General features: G+C 44.1%; 1 protein-coding gene across 7 annotated transcripts in view; it reads left to right on the forward strand.

Moving 5' to 3' along the window:
* Positions 1-6,392: 6,392 nt before the first annotated feature.
* GRIA1 (glutamate ionotropic receptor AMPA type subunit 1) overlaps positions 6,393-14,413 on the forward strand; it is a 205,297-nt gene continuing 197,276 nt past the window's right edge. For 3 of the 7 annotated variants that reach the window (XM_081901013.1, XM_081901015.1, XM_081901014.1), the window contains exons 1-2: positions 6,395-6,946; positions 9,025-9,162. In XM_081901013.1, the coding sequence (XP_081757139.1) occupies positions 6,865-6,946; positions 9,025-9,162 (220 nt within the window). In that variant the 5' untranslated portion in view covers positions 6,395-6,864. Of the gene's footprint in view, positions 6,947-9,024; positions 9,163-14,413 lie in introns of all 7 variants that reach the window. The other 4 variants (XR_014165767.1, XM_081901018.1, XM_081901017.1 and 1 more) reach the window with 3 other exon arrangements.

A 14,413-nucleotide genomic window follows, 5' to 3' on the forward strand; every position in this document is an offset into this window, starting at 1 on the left:
GGTTAAATGTTAAAATGGGTTAAGTCTGGTCAAACAAGTGCTGTGAAATGAATAATTTAAGCAAAAAAGAGTTTCATTTTTGCCACATGGATATATGTATTTGACCAGTTGTTCTCTGCATACTCACTCTGCTGCCTATGCTTTCTTGGCTTAATACAGTTTTATAAGGAGTAGGGGGGGTGTCCATTTTTACATGGATGCCCATCAATAAATATTCCTCAGATAGCCTTGGTAAAAAGAAATATACAATATGATTAAACACAACAATAAAGGGGGGAATTTAATAGAAAAGGTTCAGTATTAAACAGCCTAGAATTGTTGTTGTTGTTTTATTAAACTTATTAGTTGCTTCTTACCCAAAGGTCTCCAAGTGACTTACACTAAATATATATATATATATATATATATATATATATATATATATATGCACACATGCATGAATACCACACACATGGTATAAATTAATATACTATACAACATATTAGTAAACAAAAAATAAACCCCTATAACAATAATTTTAAAAAATAGCAATATGCAAACAAGAAACAAAATAATACTCCCATCCATGAAATGATAAAAATAAAAACTCAACACTGACACCTTCTCCTTAGCCCAATATCATTCACATCAACCCAGCAATGAGGATAATAATGATAATAATTTATTATTTATACCCCACCCATCTGGCTGGGTTTCACCAGCCACTCTGGGCAGCTTCCAACAGAACATTAAAAACACAATAAAACATCAAACATTAAAAACTTCCCTAAACAGGGCTGCCTTCAGATGTCTTCTAAATGTCAGATAATTGTTTATTTCCTTGACATCTGATGGGAGGGTGTTCCACAGGGCAGGCGCCACTACCGAAAAGGCCCTCTGCCTGGTTCCCTGTAATCTCACATCTCACAGGGAAGGAACTGCCAGAAGGCCCTCAGAGCTGGACCTCAGTGTTTGGACTGAACAATGGGGTGGAGACGCTCCTTCAGGATTTTATCCCCCCACCCCCGTGAAGATATCTAGTGTCAAGGCCAGGTGCTATAAAACAGGAATGGTCCAGTATCTCTTCTATTTTCAAAGGGAGCAACTGCAAAAGCAGAGCAGGAATGTCATAGTCAAAGGGTTAGCTGCTCTGCAGGTGTCCTGGCTGCTGCTCATCTCCTGCCAGTGGTGGGGGTGCACCTGAGGGATTTAAACTGCCATTTAAATACCTGGGATAATAAGAAGGCCTTTATCTGGTGCCAAGAAAGACCATAGAGAAGGCATCAGATGCCTACCGAAATACCTTGTCTACATGGAAGTGTTTGTCTATGACATTATGTATTTAGCAATATGTGTCAGATGCCAACAACATAATCAGAAAGTGGTATCTAAATGTGGTACCTCCCTATGGATCAGGAGGCTTCCCTAAAACAGGCAAAACCAGCTGTGTCTGGACTATCAGAATGGAGAAATATTGTGTATATTGTGGAATTCATAAATAAACATCCTTATCTGTAGCAGTCCGATATCTCATTTTGCCTTACTGTACAATTGCGTAATTGAGAAATAATTAAAGGAGGCAAGCACTGGTAGGGAAAGAGGAAAAAGCCATTTCTGGAATGAAGCAATAATATTCATATTCATTTACGCCGTCTCCGTACTGAAAGCTATACAATATTCCATTAAAAATTTAAAATGATCATCATAATTACATTCTGCCCCATATATTTCAAAGTAAATCTCATATAGGGATTATCCAGCCAGAGAACTAAAAAGAGTTTTAAAAAATGACAGTACTTCATATGCATCCTTAGAGAAATGTGGGCTCTTCATATAGCATGTATAGGAAGAATCTATTCTGGCCAGAAACTGAATCATTTTGGAGTGACATCTTCCTTCAGCTGTGATATTTCTACCAGACAATTCCTATGACTTCTTAAGAGTTTGCCTGTGATGGTTCTGAAGGGAGCTGGTAATACTTGAGAAGGATAGTGGACTTCTATAAGGTGAAGTGGGCTAAGGAATTATGAACCAGGAGGAATACTGCTGATGAATCATAGAATCATAGAACTGTAGACATGGAAGAGATCCTGAGGATCATCTAGTCCAACCCCCTGGAATGCAGGAATATGTAGCTGTCCCATACAGGGATCGAACCTGTGACCTTGGCATTATCAGCAGCACGCTCTACCCAACTGAGCTATCAGGAAGATGGGAAGTGTGACAAAGCTGTAGGTTCCAAATACTGCTGCTTTTAGCTAGCCTGGCAACAGCCCTAGCCAGTCACCCACCGGGACCAGACAACCACATTTTGATGCCTAAGGCAGCAAATCAAGTTGCATAGTGCTGCAGAATGTGAACAGAATTGGCTTTAAGTGAACATTTTCTTTCATATCAGTAGATAGAGCAAACACAATCTCCTATACTGTGCTGTTAGCCTTCTTTTCCCATAGCACCAAATATATGGGCCCCAGCTGAGTAGTAGAGCATCTGCTTTGCATACAGAAGGTTGTAGTTTCAATCTCTGGCATCTTCAAGGTAGGGCTAGAAGCATCCTCTGCCTGGAAGCCTGGGAGCTCAGTGTGGACAATGCTGAGCTGGTTGAACAAATGGTCTGACCTGGGAGAAAGTAGCTCCCTGTGATCCCCAAAACCCAGCAAACTGAAGTGAGATCAGAGATTAATATTTGCTGTTAGTTACATGATATGCTCTGGATCTGCACATGATTTGCCCACCATCTTTATTATTATTATTATTATTATTATTATTATTATTATTATTATTATTATTGCTGCAGTTATCCATGAGAAATGAACTTGTGCAGCTAGGGTGGGGGGGATACCCTGGTCTAGCTGCAGAGGGAGGGAAATCTGCTGCTGCTGCCACCCCCAGCATCTGCTGCCTGAGGTGGCTGCTTCACTGTATCCAATAGAAGGACTGATCCTGCCACCCACATGGCATATGAAATGATGTGACTGTGAGAACTATGTAGGTCTCCCCCACGCATTTTGGTGTCAGGAGGCAAACTAGGTCATGATGATGCAACTCCTAAGGTGAATTTCTCTGCCTTGCAGAATTCAAATCAAGGATGTCTTGAATGAATCTTTCTTTGAGAGATGCCTATCATGGAGAAAGGAATTTTTTTAAGGATTCTGATTTTACCAGGCACACTCTAGTGTTTTGACCACTAGCTCAGTCCTGAAGGTAGGAATTGATCACCCCTCCTCCCTTGGCTATGCAGAATAGAGGTGAAATCTACTATTTATTTACTGCTATAGGAACTTTTGGGGACGCAGGTGGCGCTGTGGGTTAAAGCCTCAGCGCCTAGGACTTGCCGATCGAAAGGTCAGCGGTTCGAATCCCTGCAGCGGGGTGCGCTCCCGCTGCTCGGTCCCAGCGCCTGCCAACCTAGCAGTTCGAAAGCACCTCCGGGTGCAAGTAGATAAATAGGGACCGCTTACCAGCGGGAAGGTAAACGGCGTTTCCGTGTGCGGCTCTGGCTCGCCAGAGCAGCGATGTCACGCTGGCCACGTGACCCGGAAGTGTCTCCGGACAGCGCTGGCCCCTGGCCTCTTAAGTGAGATGGGCGCACAACCCCAGAGTCTGTCAAGACTGGCCCGTACGGGCAGGGGTACCTTTACCTTTACCTTTATAGGAACTTTGGAAATTCCTGCTGCTTAACTGAGAAGAAGCAGATGCATATTTTCTATGGGAATATATTGTTGCATGCACCCTAATTTTGAGTGGCGAGAGACTCCGGGGTTCAGTTTCCTTGGAACAAAGGTCAATGGAGACTGTTGTGTCTTTGGAATATAGGGTTTTAGTTGCATATATATGCAACCTGAGCATAGAATGGATGGGCTCACAGCATTAACTCCCAATGGGTGTTGCTTCTTCATAGTTCTGGATCCAGCACAGAGCAGGCATGCCTCTGTTTCTTCAGCTTCCCACATCAGCCCAAACTCACACACAGAACTCTGACTCTGAACTCAAAACCACAATTCTGTGTAGAGGGCAGTTGTCTGCCAGCTCCATCTGGTACTGGCTGAGACCCTACCTGCCCGTGGACTATCTTGCCAGAGTGCTGCATGCTCTGGTTATTGCAATGTGCTCTACATGGGGCTACCTCCGCAGGTGACCCAGAAACTACAACTAATCCAGAATGAGGCAGCTAGACTGGTGACTGGGAGTGGCCGCCAAGACCACACAACCCTGGTCCCGAAAGACATACACTGGCTCCCAGTATGTTTCCGAGCACAATTCAAGGTGTTGGTGCTGACCTTTAAAGCCCTAAATTGCCTCGGCCCAGCATACCTAAAGGAGCGTCTCCACCCCCATCGTTCATCCTAGAGACACTGAGGTCTAGCTCCAAGGGCCTTCTGGCTGTTCCCTCACTGTGAGAAGTGAGGTTACGGGGAACCAGGCAGAGGGCCTTCTCAGTAGTGGCACCTATGGAACACCCACCCATCAGATGTCAAAGAAATAAACAACTATCTGACATTTGGAAGACATCCTTTTTAGGGAAGTTTTTAATGTTTGAAGTTTTATTGTGTTTTTAATATTTTGTTGGAAGCTGTCCAGAGTGGCTGGGGAAAAGCAGTCAGATGGGCTGCATATTATTATTATTATTATTATTATTATTATTATTATTATTATTATTATTATTTATTATTATTTCAAGGTCCGCCTCTCTCCATATGAACCTACCCTCATCATCTGAGGCCCTTCTTCATGTGCCTTCTCTGCAAGAGGTCCAGAGGGTGGCAACACATGAATGGTCCTTTTCGATGGTGGCTCCCTCCTTGTGGGATGCTCCCCCCCCCCAAGGAGGGGGCACTACACTTGTTTGCTCTGCACGTGGCAGGGAAGGACAAATTGCATTAGTGAGGGCCAGACCATGAGTGTCCATGGGACTGCAGGTTTTCCTTTCAGGGCAACAATATCTCAATTTCCCCACATAAGTGAATGGCAATCATTCAGATATACTCCCAGAGGCACTATGGTTATCCCACCTACTAAGAATCAACCCTGCTTCGTTCTTTCCTAGCAATGAGAGCTATGCTCTTGCATTCAGCTCCTGCAATGAGTGTTTTTCACAGGCACTATTGCGAGAACAGGGTGCTGGACCATTGGACCATTGGCCTGATCCAGCAAGCTCTTCCTGTGTTTTCATGTGTATTGAGCCATGCTGAGTTCCCTTGAAACATAGAAGAGCAGGGTGGATGGGTCGGTGGGCATGCATTCAACTCCTGTCTTTTTAGTTTGCCGTTGCAGCAGGCGATGTTTTGGTTTTGCAAAGAAGAACGAGACTGTATAGATACAAAAGCCAGGATTGGTTGACTGGTTGAGGAGTATGCCAATAGAGATGCTGGTGCAGCTGCAGCATTTATATATCTTTGTTAGGCAAGTCAAGCGCAGGATTGAGCTGCTTGGAGGATCCTGCTCTAGGCCGGCTTGCCTGGTTGCTACTGTAGTATATACAAAGAATAAATAACAGCGATTGAACTGTGCCCTCCTCCGTTGCAGTGGATTTGCATTTACAAAACGAATGCCTGTGCCCTAAATGTTTTAAATCCCAGAAGAGAGGTGGCGAGAGTGGGAAGGAAAGCTGTTCGCTGTAAGAGAGCTCGAACCTTCTCCTCATCATCTCTCTCTCTAGCACACAAACACACATAGAGACACACACACCTCTCATTAAGGTATATAAACATCTAGCCTTTGTGCTGCCCTCTTTAGCCTGGATTCCTTTCCGTTGAGGGCAGGAACAAAACACACCTTCAGGAAGGCAAAATGGGACAAGCAGGTTAATGATGAGACAGGTGGGAGAAAACTCAGCTGGAAAGGGAAAAGACGAATGTCAGCCTCTCCTTTTGCCTTCCCCTGAAAATTACCCCCCCCCTTCACCTTCCTCTCTGGAGAGCCATTTGTTTCCATCTTACCCATCACTGTCTTAATGATCTGGACAGTAGCGAGCGACTTGGTGCTTCGCAGCCCTTGGATCCCAAGAGCCGAGCAACCCCACCCGAGGACCTATTGATCTGTGACTAAAGAGCAGAGCCCTTTCTCGGCTGGAGTTTGCCGCTCAGGGACCGGCTGGCAGAGAGGCTGTCCCAGCCAGGACCTGCCGAAAGATTGTGGAGGGAAGGCGGTTGGTGTTATGGGAAAAGGTGGTGGGGCTCAGTGGTTAGAGCACCCCAAGTTGGATGCCCAGTGTCTCCGGGCAATGCTGGGGAAAGAGCCCTGTCTGGAGAGCCGCGGGCAGCCGGTGTCGACGATGCTGAGCAGAGCTGGATCAATAGTCTGAGGCAGCTTCCGATGTTTCTATGGGAAACAGCACGTGGTGAAGGAGGGGACCCTCAGGAAAGAGGCTGCCAAAAAAAAGTGGGGTGGACAGTGAAACAATGAGAGGGAAATGAGCAGGAGGAGAGAGTACTGTGTGTGTGTGTGTGTGTGAGAGAGAGAGAGAGAGAGAGAGAGAGAGAGAGAGAGAGAGAGAGAGAGAGAGAGAGAGAGAAGACTGTGTGTGCATGCATGTATATGAGAGAGAGAGAGAGAGAGAGAGAGAGAGAGAGAGAGAGAGAGAGAGAGAGAGAGAGAGAGAGAGAGGGGAGGGGGGCTCTGGATGAGAAAGGGTTTCTCTCTCTCTTCCTCTCTCTCTCAGAGCTCAGTTAATCCTGCTGTCAGTTGGCGTTAAGGCAACGATCTAAGCGCTGGATTCCAGGAGAAAGAGACACACGGCAGTATAGAAGGAAGTGAGGACCGAAAGGGGGGAGAGGAAAAGCAAAAAGGAAGGAAGGAAGAAAGCAAGGAAGAAAACCAGAAGGGGGGAAACTACCAAATCTATGCTTGGACCTGGGCTTCTTTCTCGCCAATGCAAAAGGGAATATGCAGCACATTTTTGCCTTCTTCTGCACCAGTTTCCTAGGGGCAGTGTTGGGGGTCAATTTCCCCAGCAACATCCAGATAGGTGAGTGCGAAAAGGTTGCCCATTCTGGAGCGAACGCATTTTCCTGGATGGCTGTGTGTGTGTGTGTGTGTGTGTGTGTTAAATCTAGCCCATCCACCGCCTCCACTCGCAAATAAAGAATGGGGGTCTGGCCCAAGCACGGGGTGGATTTGCTATAGAATCGGGGGATCGAGGGGGGGGGGAAAGATATTGATATGGGATGGATCTCTCCTTCTTAGTGGGTGGGGGACATGCCTGCACATGCCTGCTTCCGAAATGGAGGAAGCAAACAATTTCTCTCTCCTCCTAAATATGGGACTCAGCATTTCATTTGGGGAAGGGTAGACCGGGGCACTTTGGCCATCCTTTTGTTTGGGGGAGTGGGGAATGGTTTCTACTGTCCGTAAGTGAAGAGATAACCTCGGGGAGAAACCAGTCTTTGTTGTTGCGCTGAAACAAAAGCAGAACAACGCCAGGAAGGTGTTGCACTCAGACTCCTTCCATTCCATGCATCCACTTGTTTCCCGCCCCCCCCCTTCCCAAGCATCAGCGATACACCTTTCATTCATTTCGCCCCCAGGCAGCTTCTCTCCCCGACCCCAAATCCATAATTGATAGTATTTGCTTCGGAGGAACGGTCTCCCTCCTCGCCCTTATGCCTCTTTGCAATGCCAATTCCAGGCTCGCCCTCGCAGTAAGGGCGGGGGGTAGAGAAACTCATGGGATAGCCTCACTTGCAGGATTGGCGCTTTTATTGCAGTTTTAACGTTCCCTCGCCGGCATCCTCCTTTCTCAGATTTCTTCGGGGAAACACAAAACCAACCTGCAAAATTAGCAGGCTGCCATTTCTAGCCCCCTCCTTGGCAACCACAGGCACCGAAGTGTGGGTTTAGTGTTTTTTATTTATTTGTTTGCTTTCCTGGTGCAAAAATAAGCCTTTCCACGAAAAAAAAACAAAACAAATCCAGAAATCGTGCATGCTGCTGAACGTGCAGAAAGTATCCTGCTATTATTCGTTGGAGGCTGCGCTTCCTGCTATTGCTTTCTTTGCTGAATTAAAGTGTGAGAGCGATGAATAATATTGACGACGGTGATCATCCTTATGATGCTCTGTTCCATCCCGCCACTGACTCTTGTCTCTGCCTCATTTGCACATCTGCACCTTAGGGATGTCACACTCGATTTGCATTGCTGTCAAAACTCAAATGGACCCCAAAGTGCCGAAACCGGATTCAGAGGTCTAATTGCACATTTAGCTACAATTAAGCCACTGTCAGCAGCACGCTTGGAGCCATTTGGGCAGTTACGCACTCTATCCTGCATTTCTAAGATGGGAAACTAAATAAATTCAGTAATAAGCAGACCTTGTGGCACCCAGGTTTTTGCGCGGTCTTCTTGTTACCTGAATACACCCTTTGGTACTGCTAACACCACTCGTGATACAGTGTGGCTTAATTTATTTGTAACAGTTATTTGGCCACTCCCCAGGCCCCATTGTCCAAAGAAAGGTGCTGCTTGGATAATGCAGGATTCGTTTTCCTTTGTTCCTTTCCTCTTAGTTCTCCAACAACTTGTTGAGTAAACATCTGCTCTGTGTGGGCAAATGTAGCAGATTCAGATCTGGTGTAAGGGGGATGGGGGGAGGAAGGAGTCTTCCTTGGATGCTCATTCCTGTATTTGACCAGCTCCTTTTTAACCCTTACAGGAAATGAATCCCATGGAAATGACCCCCCCCCACACACACACACCCTCCCCATTCTCCATAGCCCTGATTCACTCTTTGTTTACGATCATATTTGGGATCTGGTGGTGTGTTTTGTGTTTGTGTAATGGTGAGACTGCACAGGATCCTGAAAGATCATGTCCAAATGCATTTGTCAGTCTTTAAGGCACAAGAGGATTCTTTGTTCTTTTTGCTAGCAGACACTGTCTGACATGGCTACCTTTCTGGAAATGTGTCTGGAGAAAAGTTTTTGCCACTCTACTAGCAAAGTGGTGTCCTAGAACGCCTACATGCTGGAGTGTGGTCATCATAATGCCATTGTCACTTAATGTTTCACTGCTGATTAGTTTCCAACCTCTCTTCTGTTTTTCTCCAGGGGGATTATTTCCTACTCAACAATCCCAGGAACATGCTGCTTTTATGTTTGCGTTGTCTCAGTTCACAGAGCCCCCCAAGCTGGCTCCTCAGATTGACATTGTGAATATTAGTGACAGCTTTGAAATGACCTACACCTGTAAGTAGTGGCTCTCTCTACAAGCCCCCCCTCCTCTCTCTCCCCCCTCATTTTTTTCTGCCTTTCTAGTTCACCATTGCAGAGGCTGTTGCTTTAAAATTAAAACACTTTATCAAGGTCTGTATGATGAGATCTCTAACAGAGTTCCACTCCCCAAGTTATGATTATTCCTCTTCCTTCTCCTTCTCCTATGGCTCCCACCATCCCTCTCTTAGTTCCCCCACCCATCGTTACGGATTTGTCATAACCCAAGTGTGTGATACATACAGAACAGAAAAGGAATTATTTTATGTACTGTATTTTGATAGCTATAACTTAATCGTGCAGCATCCTTTTTTTTTTTTTAAAGTAACCAGCAGTTATCTGACATTGGCTGGAAGTGCAGTCAAAGCTCAGATCGAAAGTTAGCAATGCAAGCAAGGTGAGAGGTCTGAGCTGAAGCAGTTCTTCTTAGACTTTTACCCAGAGCTGTTAAAAGGTTTCTCAGATTAATATTTTTTTAAAAAAAATGCAAAGCTTTTCATAGGTTTGTGGGACATCTCTCCAGAAATCAGCATGGTGGAGGACTTCATATGATATTAGCAGGGCGGAAGCCCAACCAAGTTGATTAGCCATGAAGAGGCATAAAAGAAGCACAGAAAACAAAGCCTTTCTCCATTAAAATGGGATGCTGTCACATTTTGGTCTTTGTAAATATATGCTGCTATATGCACAAAAAGGGGTTGATTCGGTATTACAGGAATTATTTAGCTCAGTTTCCTGCTGTCGGTTACACATATGTGAGACCCAATTTTTATAACAAATTTGGTCTGATGTAGAAGCCTTTACCTTGTTCCTGACATGAATAATCCCAAGGCTCCCTTCCACCAACCAGACTAGAATCATTATTATGTTTAGAGTTGTAGTTTTGGCATGCTGTTAGTAAAGGATTGTGTGTGCAAATGGTGGATTTAGACTGTGGCTATTATAAATAGCAGAACACAAAGGACTCAGAGAAGTGTGGCATCAAGGTGAGAAGATGAATCAGAATATGGGTTCAGAACAGATCTAGTTCTGTTGAATGGATGGAGGCTATGCTAGATTGATGGACTGGATTGAGGATTTGATTTACTGGATGCAGAAAACCACTGAATAGCATCAAAACTAGACAAACTCAGAGGAATGTGCGGCTGTTGGAAAGCTGATAATGACTTGGACAATTAACTACAGATATTAAGCAGGATATTTTATCTCTGACAACAAGAGTCTGACAAAGCTCAGAAGGAAACATTCTGCCCTTCCATCCTTTTGTTCAAAAACAGCTTGACTTTCTGAGCTTAACTAACTGTGTCAGCATCTGAGTTTACAATATCCTAAGGTGTCTAGGGTCATATAATATCATTGTTCATTTGGCTTGATGGGTCCAGGAGATCCCGCCCAGCCCTGTGGTTTGCCAGTTTCATGTCTCTAGTTGAGTTTAGTTAATCCACACAGAATTGAGATTATGCTTGCCATGGAAACTGCAAGCAAACCATCTCCCACTCCCCCCCACCCCCGCCGGTCCCAATGGAACAACACTTTTTGACTAGCTTATATTGGAGATTGGCTTTTTGTAAAACACTGTGTCCTAATGGCAATTGCATCCAACTGCAAACCTATTTGATTGCAGTTGCAATTAATTATCAGTGTTTTAGTAAATCAGAATCTTCCATCATTTTGTTCTCTGCAGATTGTAGGCAAGCTGTGCTTTCAGTAACAAAGCTAATCATGGAGTACTACACCTGTGCCTCTTAAAAATTGTACTAAAAATGGCCTTCCTTTCTTATATCACTTTTCTTATAACCACTGATTGTGTTGGAGAAACTCACAATTATTCATTTCCAGCATTTATATGAGTGCTGATTGCTTTGGTGGGCTCTTTCTATTCATAATGTGATGTAAATATTCTTATAAAGATTGTTTGTTTCCATGGAGATGCACAACACGCTCTTGGTTGCGTTTGGGCTTTTTTTTTGTATCATGAGCTACCTTTGTCCTCAGATGCCCTGCCACTGATATTTTCAGCTATTTGTAAAGTAGGTGGCTCTTCTGATAAAGTTATTGCGTGGTGCCTTAGGACAGAACTGGCAGTAATACAATCAAAATGGTGTGTGTGTTCCCCATTAGTTCTTGTAAGACTAATGTGGGGGTGAGCAGCACTTGCAGAGATAAATTGATAGGCTGGAATGGAGCCTCTAACCCTTTCACCACCTGTAAGTTATCCCCTGAAAATACAAGGGTATCTCCTACCCCCAAAAAACTGTAGTCAGCAGGGAGCCTGTCTTGGAAGGCAAAATAGCCTCTCAGGGCCATTTGCAGAATTGAGGGAATAGGAGGGGTTAAAATCTTACAACCCTCCCTTTTGATCTCTAATCTTTTTGTGAACGTGCTTCTCTTGCTCCTTCACTCCCACAGTGGGTTTGGGAACCACAAGGCAAAATCTGGAGGGCAGAAACTAGTTAATCGCCAGAAACAACTATTGCTATTGGATCTGTTCTTGCACAAATGGTTAAAAGCCTGATGGTGGTAGCTGGCAATCATTGCTGTAAAGTGGAAGTTTAGAGCAGGGTTCAACAAACTTTTTCAGCAGGGGGCCAGTCCCTGTCCCTCAGACCTTTTGGGGGAGGCGGACTATATATTTTTTTTTGGGGGGGGGGAATGAACGCATTCCTATGCCCCACAAATATCCCAGAGATGCATTTTAGATAAAATGACACGTTCTACTCATGTAAAAACACACTGATTCCCGGACCATCCGCGGGCTGAATTTAGAAGGCGATTGGGCCAGATCCGGCCCCCGGGCCTTAGTTTGCCAGCCCATGGATTAGAGTCAGCATGATAAGCAAGAATCTAAAAGTATGTGTGTATGTGTGTTTGTGTGTGGTTCTTGAGACTAGTGGCACCAAAATGGAGTTTTATTTATTTAATGTGATTTCTAAGCCATGCTTCATCTTAGAGATCCCAGGGTACTTTACTATACAAATACAGAATATCAAACATTAAAATGTTAAGATTTTTAAACCAAACTAAAGTTATTCCATTTAAAACAGTTGTCTTGAAGCATCTTGTGAAAATGTATTTTCTTTGTCCCCATGTGCCACATGTGACAGGAGTTTTGCAAGGAGAATCCCCCAACCACCAGTGGTGCACAAAGTAAAAAGTCATCCACTGCCACCTAGCAGGTAATATTGAAATAGAACTAGGAGTCACATACAGTGGAACTGAGACCTGGTGCTGACAGGCAATAAGCCAGATGCAATGACTGACTGTTGCATGGTTGCCATGGCATCATCTTTGGTGATATAAAGCAATAATAAGCAGGCTATATATGATGCATTTAAATCTTGGGTGCTTCTGCAACAATATTGACTGCTACCTCCTAGGAAATGGGTCACGTTTGAAATTAAATTGTTATAGAAAGCATTTGTCTTCCCCTCAACATTAAAGCAATTTGAAAGGTAAAAACCCCATGATAAATACAAATATATAGCAATGTTGCTTTCATGCATTTTTCCTTTAATAATGCAGGCTTATGAAAATTTACTGGGTGCCTTTCAACAGTTGTGTTAATGTTAGCCCTTTAAAAAAAGAAAAAAGTCTGTTATGGTGAGCACATTCTTTGTTTATGTTATATACCCTTTATAGGGGGCTGATCAGAAGGAAAACAAATTAAAGGCACATCTTTACTTCTGCTAATATCTGGATTTCAGAGACAGTTGCATGCTTCTCTAGGGAAAGACCTATCACCAAAAGCCATATCACCACCCAAAACATTTTTGTTGTGAAACAAAAAAGACAGCTAACTAGATTAATGAACTGTGTTGTTGTTTTTTTACATTAGGAATATTAAGAATTCAGCTGTGGAAAACACCACAACTGAACATGCCAGCCACAGCAGACCTAATCCCCAAACAGTCAAAATGGAGGGGCATCATAGTAGATAGTAAATGAAACAGTAAATGAGAAAATAAAACCTATGGGAAATGGCAGTATGTGAAAATGTAGGATGTGAACAAGTTAGATCTAGCTTGCAAGAGCAGGAGTAGCAAAACCAGAGCACTTAGCTTTTCTGTTTCCTCTCTAAGAGGAAATAGAATTGGTTTTCATTCCCTCCATTTCCAGTGCTCAGTCTCTTTCTGCCATGCTTTTTGAAGCAGCACAACATATGCTCTAGAGAGGAAGGGTAGGTGAAACCTCAGTGTTTACAAAGGGGTGGGTGAGAAACTCTAGAAAGAAAGAAAAAGGTGAGACTGTACAAACAGCCCAGTGAGGACCAAGTGTGCTCAGTATCCATGGAAATCATATAATTGTAGAGTTGGAAGGGACTATGAGGATCCTCTCGTTCAACCCCCTGCAATGCAGGATTCTTTTGCCCAAGGTGGAGCTTGAACACACAAACCTGAGATCAAGAATCTCATGCTCTACCAACTGAGCTATCCCAGAAGCTGGCTAACTGTTTCCATTGGTGGTGGTGGTGGTGGTGGAAAAATAACACGAAGTAGAATGGAATGGGTGGTGGTGGTGGTGGAAACCTGATTAGCAACACTCCATGCTGGAACACTTTATTGCAGGCCTCACTTGTGGAGCATCATGTTCATGCTGTTGGTAGCCAGAATGCTATTCCACAATGTATTGGACTCAGTCACTTGCAGGTATTCATCCACCAACCTCTTATTAACAGACACATGGCTCACACATACCATTTCTAGCAGGATGTACCCTTTCACCACATGAGCTGAAACAGGAAGTGCTACCCTGCCCTGGACTGCCTTCACCGTTCAGTGGCAGAGAAGTGGTGCGGACATTGGCATTGCATTTGGGGGTGATCTTGCTGGTTTCCAGCAAGATCTCACCAAAATCACACCAGATCTTTTGTGATTTTGGTAAGATCTCACCCTAGATTGATGCCAGTGGCACTTCTCCACCAGCAGTAGGGGTGCTACCTTGGGCACTTCCGCCACATGAGGCAGCAGCCTTGTCTAATGGTTGGACTGTCCCTGATACTGAGCTGCACTTGGCAATAGCAACCATAATCTAGAAATCTGTTTGTAAAGGCATCATCCACCATGGCATGTCACTTCAGATTATAGTACGGGTACTTGTAGTGTTGTTTCTGTTGTTTTTACTGAATGAACGTAGAATTATGTTCATTCAATTATACTTACTTAGAAAACTGTATGCAAATTGCATGAAGCTAATTGTGTAAAAAACAAAAACCCCTAACTTTACAGTG

This window comes from Podarcis melisellensis (genome assembly GCF_964234715.1).
Source record: "Podarcis melisellensis genome assembly, chromosome: 2".
NCBI classification, from domain to species: domain Eukaryota; kingdom Metazoa; phylum Chordata; class Lepidosauria; order Squamata; family Lacertidae; genus Podarcis; species Podarcis melisellensis.